General features: G+C 46.3%; 1 protein-coding gene across 4 annotated transcripts in view; it reads left to right on the forward strand.

Moving 5' to 3' along the window:
• The window catches only part of Prkn (parkin RBR E3 ubiquitin protein ligase), a 1,141,511-nt gene extending 1,128,718 nt beyond the window's left edge, over positions 1–12,793 (forward strand). For 3 of the 4 annotated variants that reach the window (XM_076926642.1, XM_076926643.1, XM_076926644.1), the window contains 2 exons: positions 2,653–2,770; positions 10,662–12,793. In XM_076926642.1, the coding sequence (XP_076782757.1) occupies positions 2,653–2,770; positions 10,662–10,774 (231 nt within the window). In that variant the 3' untranslated portion in view covers positions 10,775–12,793. The remainder of the gene's footprint in view (positions 1–2,652; positions 2,771–10,661) is intronic. The other variant, XM_076926645.1, reaches the window with a different exon arrangement.
• Positions 12,794–13,502: the final 709 nt, after the last annotated feature.

Consider the following 13,502-nt stretch of genomic DNA (forward strand, 5'->3'; position numbering starts at 1 on the left):
CTCCATCTCTGTCCAGCCCAGGCTCATGGGATGATATCATTCACATTCAGCCTGGGCCTGCCTTCCTCAGCTTAACCCTCTATGGAAACACCCTTGCGTAAATACCCGGAGGTGTATCTCCAAGGTGATTCTAAAACCAGTCAAGTTGACAATGAAACACAGCTACTCAAATCACCGGGCCTTAGGACCACACGTGCCTCAGATAAACTAAAGATACCCATATTAAGGTTGAAATGCATGTTACAGTTAAAATGTGTGTTGGGTACCAGATCTTAAAACGGTCCTCCTCAGCTCATCATCATCATAGCTTCATCACCAGGCTCCTACTATCTACAGGATGTGCCAAAGCTAAAGGAAGCTTGCAGTGACCTAGGGGTTCAGCAGTCAAGCTGACTCTGCTCTCCTCTAACAAAGCGCTCACAAATCATGGAAGTCCCTTTGCCCTTAAGGATGATGACCTTAGCGCGTGCAGATGCTAACACAAATGGGTTGACAACAGTGACCGGCCCTTGGCCAGTCTCACCTTGGTACCAACCACCACCATCATGGGAGCATCTCTTGTGCTCCCGTGCCTCCTGGGGTCCTATTCCAGATGACTGTCGCTCACTCAGCTAAAACTGAGTCCCCTCCCGTTACCCAGGCACCAAGCCAAGGGCTGGAATTACAAGGATGACTCAAGCATGACCTTCGTCTGCAAGGACTCGCTTTCTGCTGGAAAAACAAAAACAGAGACAGAGCTATCAAGGTCCTAACAAAAGCCATGAAATGCTGCAACTTAGAAATAAATACTGTTTCCTTCGCAGTGCTTCATTCACAAAGAAATGAAAAGAAAGTGGGATTGATCTTTGAAGTTAGAGTCTGCTCACTATGGGTCTCAACAGGAACCCAACCTCACTGTGAAAATGGGAGTGGGGATTGTTAACCTGGAGGGAGGAGTGCGAGGGTAGGGTGGGGTGTGGGTGTGGGTGTGTACTCACTAAGCCTCAGCTTCTGACTTCTTACTTCACCTCTGCTGACAGGGGACAGGCCCCAGCAGGGCTTGGCAATCAAGCCTCACCCTGGAAACTTACTAATGAGTATCTCTGCATGGGGCTGGCAGCCTTCAGGTCTATAAGGTTGTTACATTTAGTTAGCACCAATGCTACCAAGTAGCCCTGGAAATATTTTTTTAATCGTTATTCTGGTTAATAAAATGACTCACGTGTTTGTATTGAAGAAATAGATAATAGATAGATAGAAGATACATAGATAGATACATAGATAGATACATAGATAGATACATAGATAATAAATGCCATAGGGGTCAAAGTGGAGGGACTCTATTTGGATTAACATTTTGAAATACAGTTTCAGATCACAACGCTTTTTAATGCTAAAAATAAAAACCACCAGTTCTTCCTCTACACGGGCTAGACATTCTTGAAGTAGGTGGGAAATGTGAGGGCAGCTGACCGACTAGGCAGGTGCAGAATGAAGCACCCGTCTGCATCCACTTTTCTGGAGTCCCTGCCCCAGCTGACGATGTCCTATCAGATTTCAACAGGATTAGGTATTCAACATGAATTCTGGGGGATGGGGGAGGCACCACCCCACAGCGGGTGGCTAAAAGTCAAGGATGAGCTCGTCCTTGATAACATGAATGCAGTAGCAAAGGCATCATGGTTTATGATATTATAGACCCTGAAGGAATTGAAGTTACCAGCCAATGACACATGCTCATTGCAAGGACCATGTGACATGAACCCCCAGCCTACAGCACCCCGTGTTTTATATTTCCATCTGAGAGGACTCACAGAGAGAATGAGGAGTCCTTGCTAACATCTTGCATCTGAGTCAATTTGAACCCAGGCAGCTGCTCGCAAAGACTACAGACCTAATTTCTGCTGTAGCCAATTTCTTTTCTTTTCTTTTCTTTTTTGGTTTTTCGAGACAGGGTTTCTCTGTGCATTCCTAGCTGTCCTGGAACTCACTTTGTAGACCAGGCTGGCCTCGAACTCAGAAATATGCCTGTCTCTGCCTCCCAAGTGCTGGGATTAAAGGCGTGCGCCACCACCGCCCAGCTTGTAACCAATTTCTGGAAGTGAGCCTTTCTCTCATCCCCTTGTTCTCTCCCATGCCTTCTGGGATAGCACCCATTTTCCAGGGTCAAGAAGGAAGGAGAGGAAGATGCAGGAGGGAGCTGAGAAATGAAGATTGTAGAATGCAGGCTCCCCCACTCACCTAACAGTGTCTGGCCACCATCAGTGCTTCTGAGCCTCAGAGATGAAAGTTAACGTGTTCGCTTCACACTCACAAAGGGCCTATCAAGAGGCACGTGAGGGTGTGCATCACTTGCCTACACATTAACCACCTGCTACATATTATTCATTACGATCACATAAAACCCTCAGAACAGAGAGCTCTATGCTATAAAATGGAGCAATCTTTCCTGAGCCATCTTTCTTAGCTCATAAGCATATGCCATGTGCCAAAACCACAGTGCCCACACATGCCCAATAGCTGTCCAGCACTTGTCAAACAAGTTAATATTTGAGCTTGCCGGAAGGCATGTTCATCTTTGTGAAGTGTCTACACCAGAACTTCAAGGAATGCAGACTTCAATCCCAGTAATAGAGTCTCAAATCTGAGCTGCTTTTGTATCTATCAACCCAGGCCTACCGAGTGGATGAAAGAGCCGCTGAGCAAGCTCGTTGGGAGGAGGCCTCCAAGGAAACCATCAAGAAAACCACCAAGCCTTGTCCTCGCTGCAATGTGCCAATTGAAAAAAATGGTGAGTGTGAGCTGAGACAAGATAGTGCCGGGGCCTCCTGCATCGTGGCCTCGGGTGGCAGTGAAGGATTCTGGGAGGGTGCACATCCCGGGGCCTCCTGCATGGTAGCCTCAAATGGCATTCTGGTCTTCTGGGAGGGTGCACATCCTGAGGCCAGCTAGGCAGCGTGAACGCCTATACTCCAGCATGAAACTTCTCAACCTCCTAAACCCACATTCCACTCGAACTAACCTAGTTTCTTGGCAGAAACTTGGGATGCTCTCTCCTGCTAACGCATGCCATGAGGCGGGCCAATGTAGTAGCTTCCAAGGGTGGTTTCTATGGGATGAAATTCTACCCTTGGACTGGAAGCTGAGGTGGTAAATGAAACCTTCTGGTGAGATGGTGGCCAGCAGTGGGTGACATCGTCAGGGCTCAGTCCAGGGCCAGTGAAGAGAGAAGACACACAAGATACACTAGTGGCCCTTCCTACAAATGACATCAGGCACTAGGCATCTGGTGACTCAATGTTGTAACAACACTAAAGCCCAATGTCCACACAAAGTGTCCTCTACGGACTCCTAGAGTCCAGACTGAGGGTTGCCATGACAACTCCATCCGTTAAGTGATGCTGTCTACTTGTCCCTTCATAGAGGATAAGAACAAAAATGACTAAGTTGTGAGGTGTACTCACTAAGTGCTTAACCTGAGTCCTCCATAGAGACAGAGCAGTTACTCCTCATGGGTTATTTGAGGACACTGCTACGAGGGCCAGCATTCCAAGCAGGAATCAACACCGTAAAGCATTTTAGACTCTCTCATAAAGAAAAAGGCTTAGATTTATTTAATCAGCTCTTCCCCAAAACTTTTGGCCACAAACATCTCCTCCCCAGCCCTGCATGCACTCACGCCCATCACTCTTGTTAATATCCCTGAAGGCTAAAACTCACATTGGTTCTTGTGTCCCCGCTGCAGGGGAGGCAAAGCCATAAATAACACCGGTGGCCAGCTCCTCTGTTCAAATGTCAACCTTACTGGGCTTTGGAAAGGGGATTTCTCTTACACCTCCCAGCAAATCTTCTGTGACTTTTGAGATTTTAAAACAACTATTTGGTGATATCGCTATGAAACAAACTGAGGGCTGGCCAAGTTTTCTAGAAAGTTCCATTTTGTGGTCAACAGACTTGAGAGCATGCATGTTCCTGTTTAGATGGTTCTTCTTAAGCTCAGGCATTGTCCCGCCAGGACTGTCCCTTCCTGACTGGTGCAGTCACATCCACTGTCCTCAATAATCCTGGGGCCACATGGAAACCCAAGAGAGCTTAGACTAAGAGATGACCCCCTCACACTTCCTGTATTCATGGGCCAGAGGCCTTGGCTCTCCAAGAGACTGGGGATCAACTCAGTTCTAACTTGATCTCTACTTGCCACATCCTTAAAGTGCATCTTGGAGGCCCCTGGAGCATGGAGGAGAATTGCCATGTGTGCCTTTGAAACTATAGACTATTGGCCCTCCACCCAGACCCAACTACCTACATTTTCAAGCTTACCACAAGGTCTCCCAGAAGACTCTAGGGCTATGCTTGCCAGGCCTGTGCATTGGCAAGCATCCTTCAGGACACAAAGCTATGCACAGTACTTCCCCCGCACACACACCTCCAGTCCACAGCATGATATGTCATACAAAGAACATTTAAAAGAAGAGCCAGCCACCAGCATCATTTAAGGACACTGCCTTCCCTGCAGAAAGAACCAAAGTGATCTCCACACTCTAATGCAAATCACAGCTCTTCCTCCGAAGGGGACAAGAGAGAGTTGTTTCTGAGCCAAACTTGAGTGACCACGACATGAGACACAGATCTGAGTTGCCCAGAACAACACATCCTAGTGTGGGAGAGACTACACAAACTTAGTCATTGAACAAGGACAAACGATTCAGAAGTTTGTGCGTTTATTTACTAGGTAGATTGGCAGGGACATCCTATGGGTTGGATATCTCAGAGCAAAGAGAACTGCTACACAGTCCTCAGGTGCTGTCAGACCACAGCCTTACCTTGAGGGCTGGAAGAAGCAGGTGATGTGCTAAGTTCACCAGTGCGGTCTGTTCTGAAAGTTTTGCCTTACAGACATGAACCTGTTAGGTCAGGTGCAAAAACCTGTGGTAAGGGACTGTTACAAGGAGTTCAAGGAAGCCCAAGGCCACTTTGTTTCTCAATCTGTATCATTCTACTGTCCCCACATTCACAAAGTCAATAATTCTGCAGGAGCCTGGTGGTGGTGGCACACGCCTTTAATCCCAGCACTTGGGAAGCAGAGGCAGGTGGATTTCTGAGTTTGAGGCCAGCCTGGTCTACAGAGTGAGTTCCAGGACAGCCAGGGCTACACAGAGAAACCCTGTCTCAAAAAAACCAAAAAAAAAAAAAATCTGCAGGATCTGCATAACCGCAGAGGGAGGCCTTTCCAGGGACCATCAGTCTGTACCATCGAAGAGTGCATTCTGGGGCCCCTGGAGGCTCCACCTTGCTTACCCTGAGAATCAGTGCTCTCACACTTCCTGCGGCCACGCTTTGGACTTCCGTGCCGCCATCTTTACCTTTTCAATTGTCAGTGTGTTGCTTTGACTCTGGGGAGGAGTCTGGGAATCGGATCTCTTCCATTCTGCTCCCCATATTTGTTTGGCTCCAGAGGGCTTCCTGTGTGGACTGTGTTGCAGTCTCACGATGTCCACAAGGGGCGCTTTCTAGTGACTTCTCTGTGAATGCTGCTCCAGCACCGTTCTCCTTCCGATCACACACCAATCCTTTAGGAGCGAGCGGGTCCCACGGCTATGATGGGCAACCAGTCAGCATTTATGTAGCTGAGAAGACATTAGACCTAGAAAGTAGAATGAGACCCAGGCCCTAACTCTTACCAGCAGTCTCCTGGGAAAAGAACGAACTCACCTGGTGAACCTCACTGTTTCTTCGCATGTTAGAAAATTGCAAAGACCACACCTCCTAATATAATGCCACCCCCTGGGCCAAACATATTCAAACCACCACATTCCACTCCCTAGCCTCCATAGGCTTGTTCAAACACATGAGTCTATGGGGGTCATATGTAGCCATAGTATAATGCAAAATTCATTTAGTCGGGCTTCCAAAGTCCTAAACTCTGTAACAGTCTCGACAATGTTAAAAGTCCAAAGTTCACAGTCTCTTCTGAGATTCATGCAATCATCTCTCAACTGTGATTGCTTAAGAAATCAAAATCAAAAAGCAGATCGCATGCCTCCAACATGACTATTCATAGTGAGGAAAATACTGGACCAAAACAAAACAGAAAACCAGCTGGGCAAACTCCAATCTCCATGTCAATGTCAAAGCACTCTTCAGATCTCCGACCCCTTTCCTCCTTGCTGACTGCTGTTGGCTGATCTGGGATTCAGCAGCAACAAATGTCATTGTCTTGGGCTGGCTCCACTCCTCAGTAGCTTTCCTCTGCAGGTATCCCACAGCTCTGGCATCTTGAACATCTTGGGGTATCCAAAGCAACTTCAACTTTACAGCTTCTTGTTTTGTTCCAATGTCTGGGATCCACACGTGAGCTGAGCTCCTCCAAAGGATGTGGGTCACTTCTCCAGCTCTGCCCGTGTAGCATTCTAGGCTCTGGTTAACTCCCCTCCACTGCTGCTGCTGTTCTTGGTAGTAGCATCTCCAATTTGCTGAAATCCTCTGCTGCAACTAGGCTTCACCAATAGCCTCTCCTAGGCTCTCTCCATGGTGCTTCGCCTTAACTTCTTTGCATGACTCCTTCAATCCTGAGCCTGAAACTGAGGCTTCACCTTCACCAATGGCCTTCCATGGCCTCTCATAGTACCAAGCCTCAGCTCTTCTTCATGACCTCTTCATGTCTACAAAACCAGTACCACCTGGGTGACTCTCAAACATTACCACGTCCAGTTGCAGCACAAGGTACAACCTTGGCCGTCTCTGGAACGCGGCTTCTTTGTGATCTCAGAAAGCACTTCCCAGAAGATTTCACCTCAGAGATGCTGGACTCTTCTTAATCACCGCTAATTTCCTAGCTCCAGCTAACCAGCATCAATTGTCCCAGTAGTCCCTTCTGTTCTTGACTCTGAAGCCAGAGCTACATGGACAAAGCTGCTGAGTTCTGCTGCTTGTAGGAGCTGCAACATGGCCCCCTTGTTCTATTACATCACCACCAGCTTTCTGTTTTCCAACTCATTCGCTGTCTAAGCTTATCTGTCCTGGAACTTGTTCTGCAAACTCACCTTGAACTCAGAGAGGTACAAGGCTCTGTGTCCTGGGATTCTGGGATGCTGGGACTAAAGGCGTGTACCACCACACCTTTAAGCTTTTCTTCACCTAAAACTTGCTCTGCCCCAGGCTGGCCGTGATTGCAGAGAGCTGCTTGAGTTTGTCTCCTGGGATTAAAGGTGTGTACCGCCATGCCTGGGCCTAAATTTTTCATAGCCACTGTTCCTCAAGATTTGGATCAAAAACATGTGTCCACCATCTCTGGATTGTAGTTCACTTCAGATTAAAATTCTAAATGAAAACAATAACCAAGTAATAACCCCTAGATATGACTACCCCTGGTTCAACTGCAAAAGCATAAACAGTAAGCTTAGCTGGGTGGGATCATGCCCTAAGGTCACCACTCCCTTAATCTGTTTATCTCCTTGAACACAGGATTTAGCTCCATTCCACTTCCTGGTGCCCCTCTAAGACTTGAACAATATATATATATTTTTTTTCCTTTCTCCCTTTGCTCCTTTCCATTAAAACTCTCTTCATAAGAGTGAACCTTAGTAACCACACAACAGAATTTGTAAAAATGTCAAAGCAATTAATAAATCTCTTCATCTTAAGCCTCAGGCAGACTATTCAGACAATGGCAATGTAAATAACTGTGGTTTTTTTTTTTTTTTGTTTTTTTTTTTTTGGTTTTCTGAGACAGGGTTTCTCTGTATAGTCCTGGCTGTCCTGGAACTCACTCTGTAGACCAGGCTGGCCTCGAACTCAGAAATCCGCCTGCCTCTGCCTCCCAAGTGCTGGGATTAAAGGCATGCACCACCACCGCCTGGCCACATTCTTTACATATATGTATTGTTAAATCTAAATCCCACACATGAGAAAAAACCTAATATTTGTCCCCCTACCCCCACCTCCCAACTTCCATCACCCTCTGCTTCCCTCCTCTCTCCTCAGGACCATTGCTCCTTCCACAAAGTCCTCTTCTGCCGTTTGTCACCAACAGCACAGTAGACTAGCATCCACACATGAGGGTATAACACAAACCAGGAGACCAGTAGGCCACAGGAGTTTCCGGCTTACAGTCTTATGGGTCCACCGTCTTTAACCAGAACACAGCTAAGTGGTCCATGCTGTTAAAAGGCCGTACTTCTAGAATCCCAGTTCTGAGGGCACCTTCACGTTACAGGGTCTAACAGGAGCGAGCTGTATGTTAACTAACAGGAAGGAAAGAAGTGCCAAGGAGCAGCCTCGGCTTGGAAAGGGTTTCTGAGAGAACGGATGTTTGAGAGCGACCAAACAAACGACCTGAAGTTAAATTCTGAGTCCAAGCTGGCAGCCTATGATCAACTCAAGAAGGTTCCAGCTACACAGCTCCCGGTAGCTAGCTCTGGGCTCTGTAGTCCACTGGAGAGAGCTTTTAAGATCTCTCTCTCTCTCTCTCTCTCTCTCTCTCTCCCTCCCTCCCTCCCTCCCTCCCTCCACTCCTTTCCTCTTTCCCTCCGGCCATCTGGTCTGTCCGTGTGTGTGTGTGTGTGTGTGTGTGTGTGTGTGTGTGTGTGTGTGTGTGTGTGTTCTGCTCTCCTCTGCTCTGCTCTGCTCTGCTCTAAACAGCCTTTTCTTTCTATTCTAGGAAACTCTCTGGTTGAGAAAGCTAGCTTTCTGCTCAAAACAGCTTGAGTAAAAATTCTAAAAGCTCTGTGGATTTTCATGGGTTTTCTGACCAAATTCAGAAAAGCTACTATAAAAAAAATTCTTGCAGTTTCCGAGACCAAGTCAGAAATCCTGTTAGAAAAAATTCTAAAAATAATTATTGGGTTTCCCAATTAAAATCAGAAAGCCAGAAGAAAATCTAAGAGGGCTGTGTTGGATCTTCAGACAGCCTTCTCGGGAGAGCTGCTAGAAAACACCCTAAAAGAGCTGTCAGCTCTCTAAGGAATTCTTGGGATTTCTGGCCGAGAAATCCTGTTAGAAAAGATTCTAAAAGAGTTATGAAAAATTCTAAAAGGGCTGTGTTTGCTCTCCATGGATTTTCTAACTAAAATCAGAAGTCCTGTAAAAACAAACAAACAAACAAACAAAACAAAAAACAAAAAAAAAAAAAAAAAAAAAAAAAAAACTTAAAGAACTGTGTTCACTCTCCAGAGATCTCCAGTCAGCTAAGCTCTCAATAGAAAAAAAAAAAAATCCCAAAAAAACCCTACTATCACTTTCTGCTAGCTCATCTCATGCAGATCAAAAGCCCAGGTTTTTTTAATTTATGTATCAATTCAGTTATTTATTCCAGGCTCCCTCTTGACCATACCATGAACCAGCATTCCATGACCCTAGCCCCTTGACTCTTAGGAAGAGACAGCAAACACAAGCACAGACAATAAGAAAGCTGGGTGGGACCCTGCCCTGGAAATGCCATTCCATTTCGACCATGCCTGGACTTAAATTCTCTCTGTCCCAGACTGACCTTCAACTCAGGAATCTGCCTGCATTTGTATCTGCCTTTGTATCTTTCTAACAAGCTGGTTCCTTTAGATCTGTGAGTTGAGTCTAGCAAAACTTTTAAGTAGAGACTGCTTTGCTTGGATTTCAGTTTTCTGCAGGCAACTTCATGGTCCCCCTACCTCTCTCATGGGGGACTGGGTGTCTGAGCCCAGAAACCAACAGCAACCAAAGGAAGGGGCAGTCTCAAAGGAGGCCCCTCGACAAGAGCTCTCCACCGCCTATGGACAAGACAGCCCCTGTTCCAAGAGGAATGCTGGGTGTCTCGCCTCTTCATCCTGACTGAGCTTCATCTTGAGACACTTCTCCAACAGAGCCATGCCCCAGCCTCAGCATCCTCAAGCTGTAATGTAGGGCGGGTAGCACACATACCTCACAAAAGCTTCCTTTCTTTTGTTTTGTTTTTTTTTTCTGTCCCCCCCCCCATTTTGTTTGTTTGTTGTTTTTGTTTTTTTTTAACTTTTTAAGACAAGGTTCCTTGTAAACTAGGGTGACCTGGAACACACCCTGTATTGGAGTATGACCTTGAATTCCTGATTCTCCTGCCTCCAACCTCTTGATTTGGGGAAGACCACATGTGCGCACCACCATGCCTGGTTTATACAGTGCTAAGGATCAAACCCAGTGTAACCTGCACGCTAAGCGTTCACTTGACCAGCCAAACCCTCGGAGCACCACTAAGGAACATATTCCCTATTAAAAGTAGTATACTCTCCCAATTCCTGTTGATAAATCTTGTTGAGCCAAGTAACACTGAATAAATATGGATAAAATAAATAGATATGAGCCCCGGGGTATTATAAACTAAGTTACTAAATTTTAATATGAATTTAAAATCATGAGTTTATTATGGTTATATATTTTTTTTTTAATGAAGAATCAACAGTCTATAAAACACCAAAGATTTGTGTCTAAATGCATGAGGGAAAGAGGAAAAACTCGGATGTGCAAATGGGATTTGTTCTATTTCTGCAGTGTCCGGACTCAGGAGCTACTTCCCCTGTTGTCTGGTGGTTCGCTCTGGTTCAGTCTCTCTGTTCTCCTTGCTTGGGGTTGTTCATTATAGGAGCTGTTTCTAGAATGGCTCTTTGGCCTGGGGAACAAGGGTTCGCCCGGTGTTTATTACAAACCCACAGCGTCTGTGTCCTTTGTCCCCACAGGAGGATGTATGCACATGAAGTGTCCGCAGCCCCAGTGCAAGCTGGAGTGGTGTTGGAACTGCGGCTGTGAGTGGAACCGAGCCTGCATGGGTGATCACTGGTTTGACGAGTAGAGAGGGATGTCACTTGGCCCTGGACGCACGATCTCATGGGAAACACCAAAGACTCCTGTCTTCATTAGCCATTTCTTCTTCGCGATGCAGATAAGCACATACACACACACGCGCACAAACACGGCCTGCAGATCACAGAAGCAGCCCCGAGGTCCTTTCCAGGGCACCCACAGAAAACCACAGCACCCGCTGCCGCCAGCAGGAGGCGCTTTCAGCCTCTGGCTCATGCAAATGTCGGAGCTGGGATGAGAGTGAACCCTTGTTTTGGATTCTCATCCCAATGAGAATTTGAGTCACGTGGTCATGAGTTTTCCCCGGCTTAACCTCCTACCTACCTTCCGCTTCACTAAATCCATGTAGAAACCATGGGTGAGGTGGGAAGTACTTTCCAGGGCTGTTGCCGCGCCCTGGGTAAATTACATTTCTGTGGCTTCTCAGAAGCACTTTTGAGATCTGAGGGTCGATGTCCTTACGTAGCAATCATCTATTCCCAGAGGGCCCTCGACAATAGCCAAAAATACTTGTTTATCCCCCAGATCCTATCCTTATAAATGGTGCTGATGAGATTACAACCTCACTGTATACTAATCAGCTTATCAAACAGTGGGAGCCTAGGAAAGCTAATTGGAACACAGATTTTAAATTACAGGGAGAGCATGGAAGCCGAACCTACTTACTTTAATTACCTGCAACGGCCGGGCGGTGGTGGCCCACGCCTTTAATCCCAGCACTTGGGAGGCAGAGGCAGGCGGATTTCTGAGTTCAAGGCCAGCCTGGTCTACAGAGTGAGTTCCAGGACAGCCAGGGCTACACAGAGAAACCCTGTCTCGAAAAACCAAAACAAAACAACAACAACAATATATATATATATATATATATATGCAACTTTAGAAAGAAATGGTTTGTTTTTTTTTTCCCTGAAAATATTACAAAGTCTGTAATTTGGTTTGGAGTATTCCCATTGCAGACTGAAAATTTAACTCTTTCTTTACGCTTCACTGTGAGTTCAACAGAGAGAGTGCCTATAGAGGGGGCTTTTTTAGAGACAATCCCATGATGCTGTTCCAAAGCTAACAACAGGGTCAAGAAACAGAATATTTATAGAAGGGACAATTCTAGAGCATCTAAATGAGAACATGCCTGACCCCTCCACCAGAAGTGGGGACACCTCTGCATATCTGCTCCCTCCTCAACTGTTAAGCCCCAGGGAGCCCCATGCACCCAGTGGTCCTACAGACAGGGCCCCTCTGCACAGGACAAAAAACACACACTGGGATAGACTTCAGATCAATCACACTCAAATGTTAATCTTTCAAGGTTTTCTTTTCTTTTTCCTGTTTTTTTATTTGTTTTGCTTTTGCATGGGGGGGGGGGGAGGGGAGACACCAGACCTGAGTCCTAGAGCTAAAAATCATATAGAAATGATACTATTGGTATCTTGTAGTGTGAGGAAAGGCCAGGTAGCCTCAGTCCACACTTGCAGCCCAGTGGCCCAAGACTCCACCCAGCCAGGTCCTGAATGAGTGTCATACATGGATCCAAAATAAGCCACCTGCCGTGCAGCACTCGGGAATCTGATGTCACCCTTCACTATTCCTTTTGCACCATTGCTCTTGCCTCTGCCTCCGTCCACGCCCATGTGATGTAATGGCATTGGGAAGCTGTTCTGCTTTGGGTAAAGGGACTCCCTGAAGCTCTGTGGCTCTCCAGTACGGTCCCTTTTCCTTTCTAGCTGTTGCCTATGTTTTCTTCAGAATACAATAGTGATTCTTAAAATAACCCAAAGGGAAGGCATCCACAGCGTGTGAGCGTGAATCGCGGCCTGCATTGTGTGAGTCTGAATAGTGGAGTAGAACGTGGATGTCAGAAGGCTGGAAATCAAACCTCTGCAAAGCAATCTTTCTCTTGCTGTGAAAAGTGTTAAGCAATACCCAAAGTCTGTGTCTGTGGTGGTACCCAGACTGTCAATCAGTAAAGACCCAGACTGTCAATAAAAGAATCAAAGGACCTTTGAGCCTATCCTTGGGTGTGCATTTCTGATCAATTTTGGAGATGTGGGAGGGAAGATGGGCCACATTTCTCTGTGACCTCTTATATGTGTTTATAGGAGGAACATTTCCAGACCATTTAAATGAGACCTTGGAAGTATCAGCCACTGGGGAAAACGGCCCCTTTTCTTTCCATGATTAACCTTGGGGGTTCTGGTTCTCTTAACTATCAAAATTTCAAAACAAGATCTTGTTCTAAAACCTAACAGTTACTTTCTTGCCTTGCTCACAGACTTGCCCAAATAAGTGTTGACAAGAGAAACTGGGGCTGGAGAGTCTGGAGAGGTGACTTAGAGGTTAAGAGCACTTACTGCTTTTGTAGAAGACCTGAGTCCAGCTCCCAAGCACCTGGAGGGTAGCTCACAACTGCCTATAACTCCTGTTTTAGGAAACCTGATGCCCTATTCTGACTTACGGGCTCCTTAATATACATGGTTTGCATACATGTACTCAGGCAGGTGGGTTTGAGTGCGCACGCGCGCACACACACACACTAGATAGATAGATAGATAGATAGATAGATACATACATACATACATACATACATACATACATACATACATGAGTAGATGGGTGGGCAGGCAGACAGACAGATATTTTGAAGAGAGACAGGAAGAAGCTTGGGTCCAGGGAGATGGCCTAATCCAGTAATGTGGTCACAATAAGAATATGAGGACAAG

Source organism: Arvicanthis niloticus, chromosome 28, assembly GCF_011762505.2.
Source record: "Arvicanthis niloticus isolate mArvNil1 chromosome 28, mArvNil1.pat.X, whole genome shotgun sequence".
NCBI classification, from domain to species: Eukaryota; Metazoa; Chordata; class Mammalia; order Rodentia; family Muridae; genus Arvicanthis; species Arvicanthis niloticus.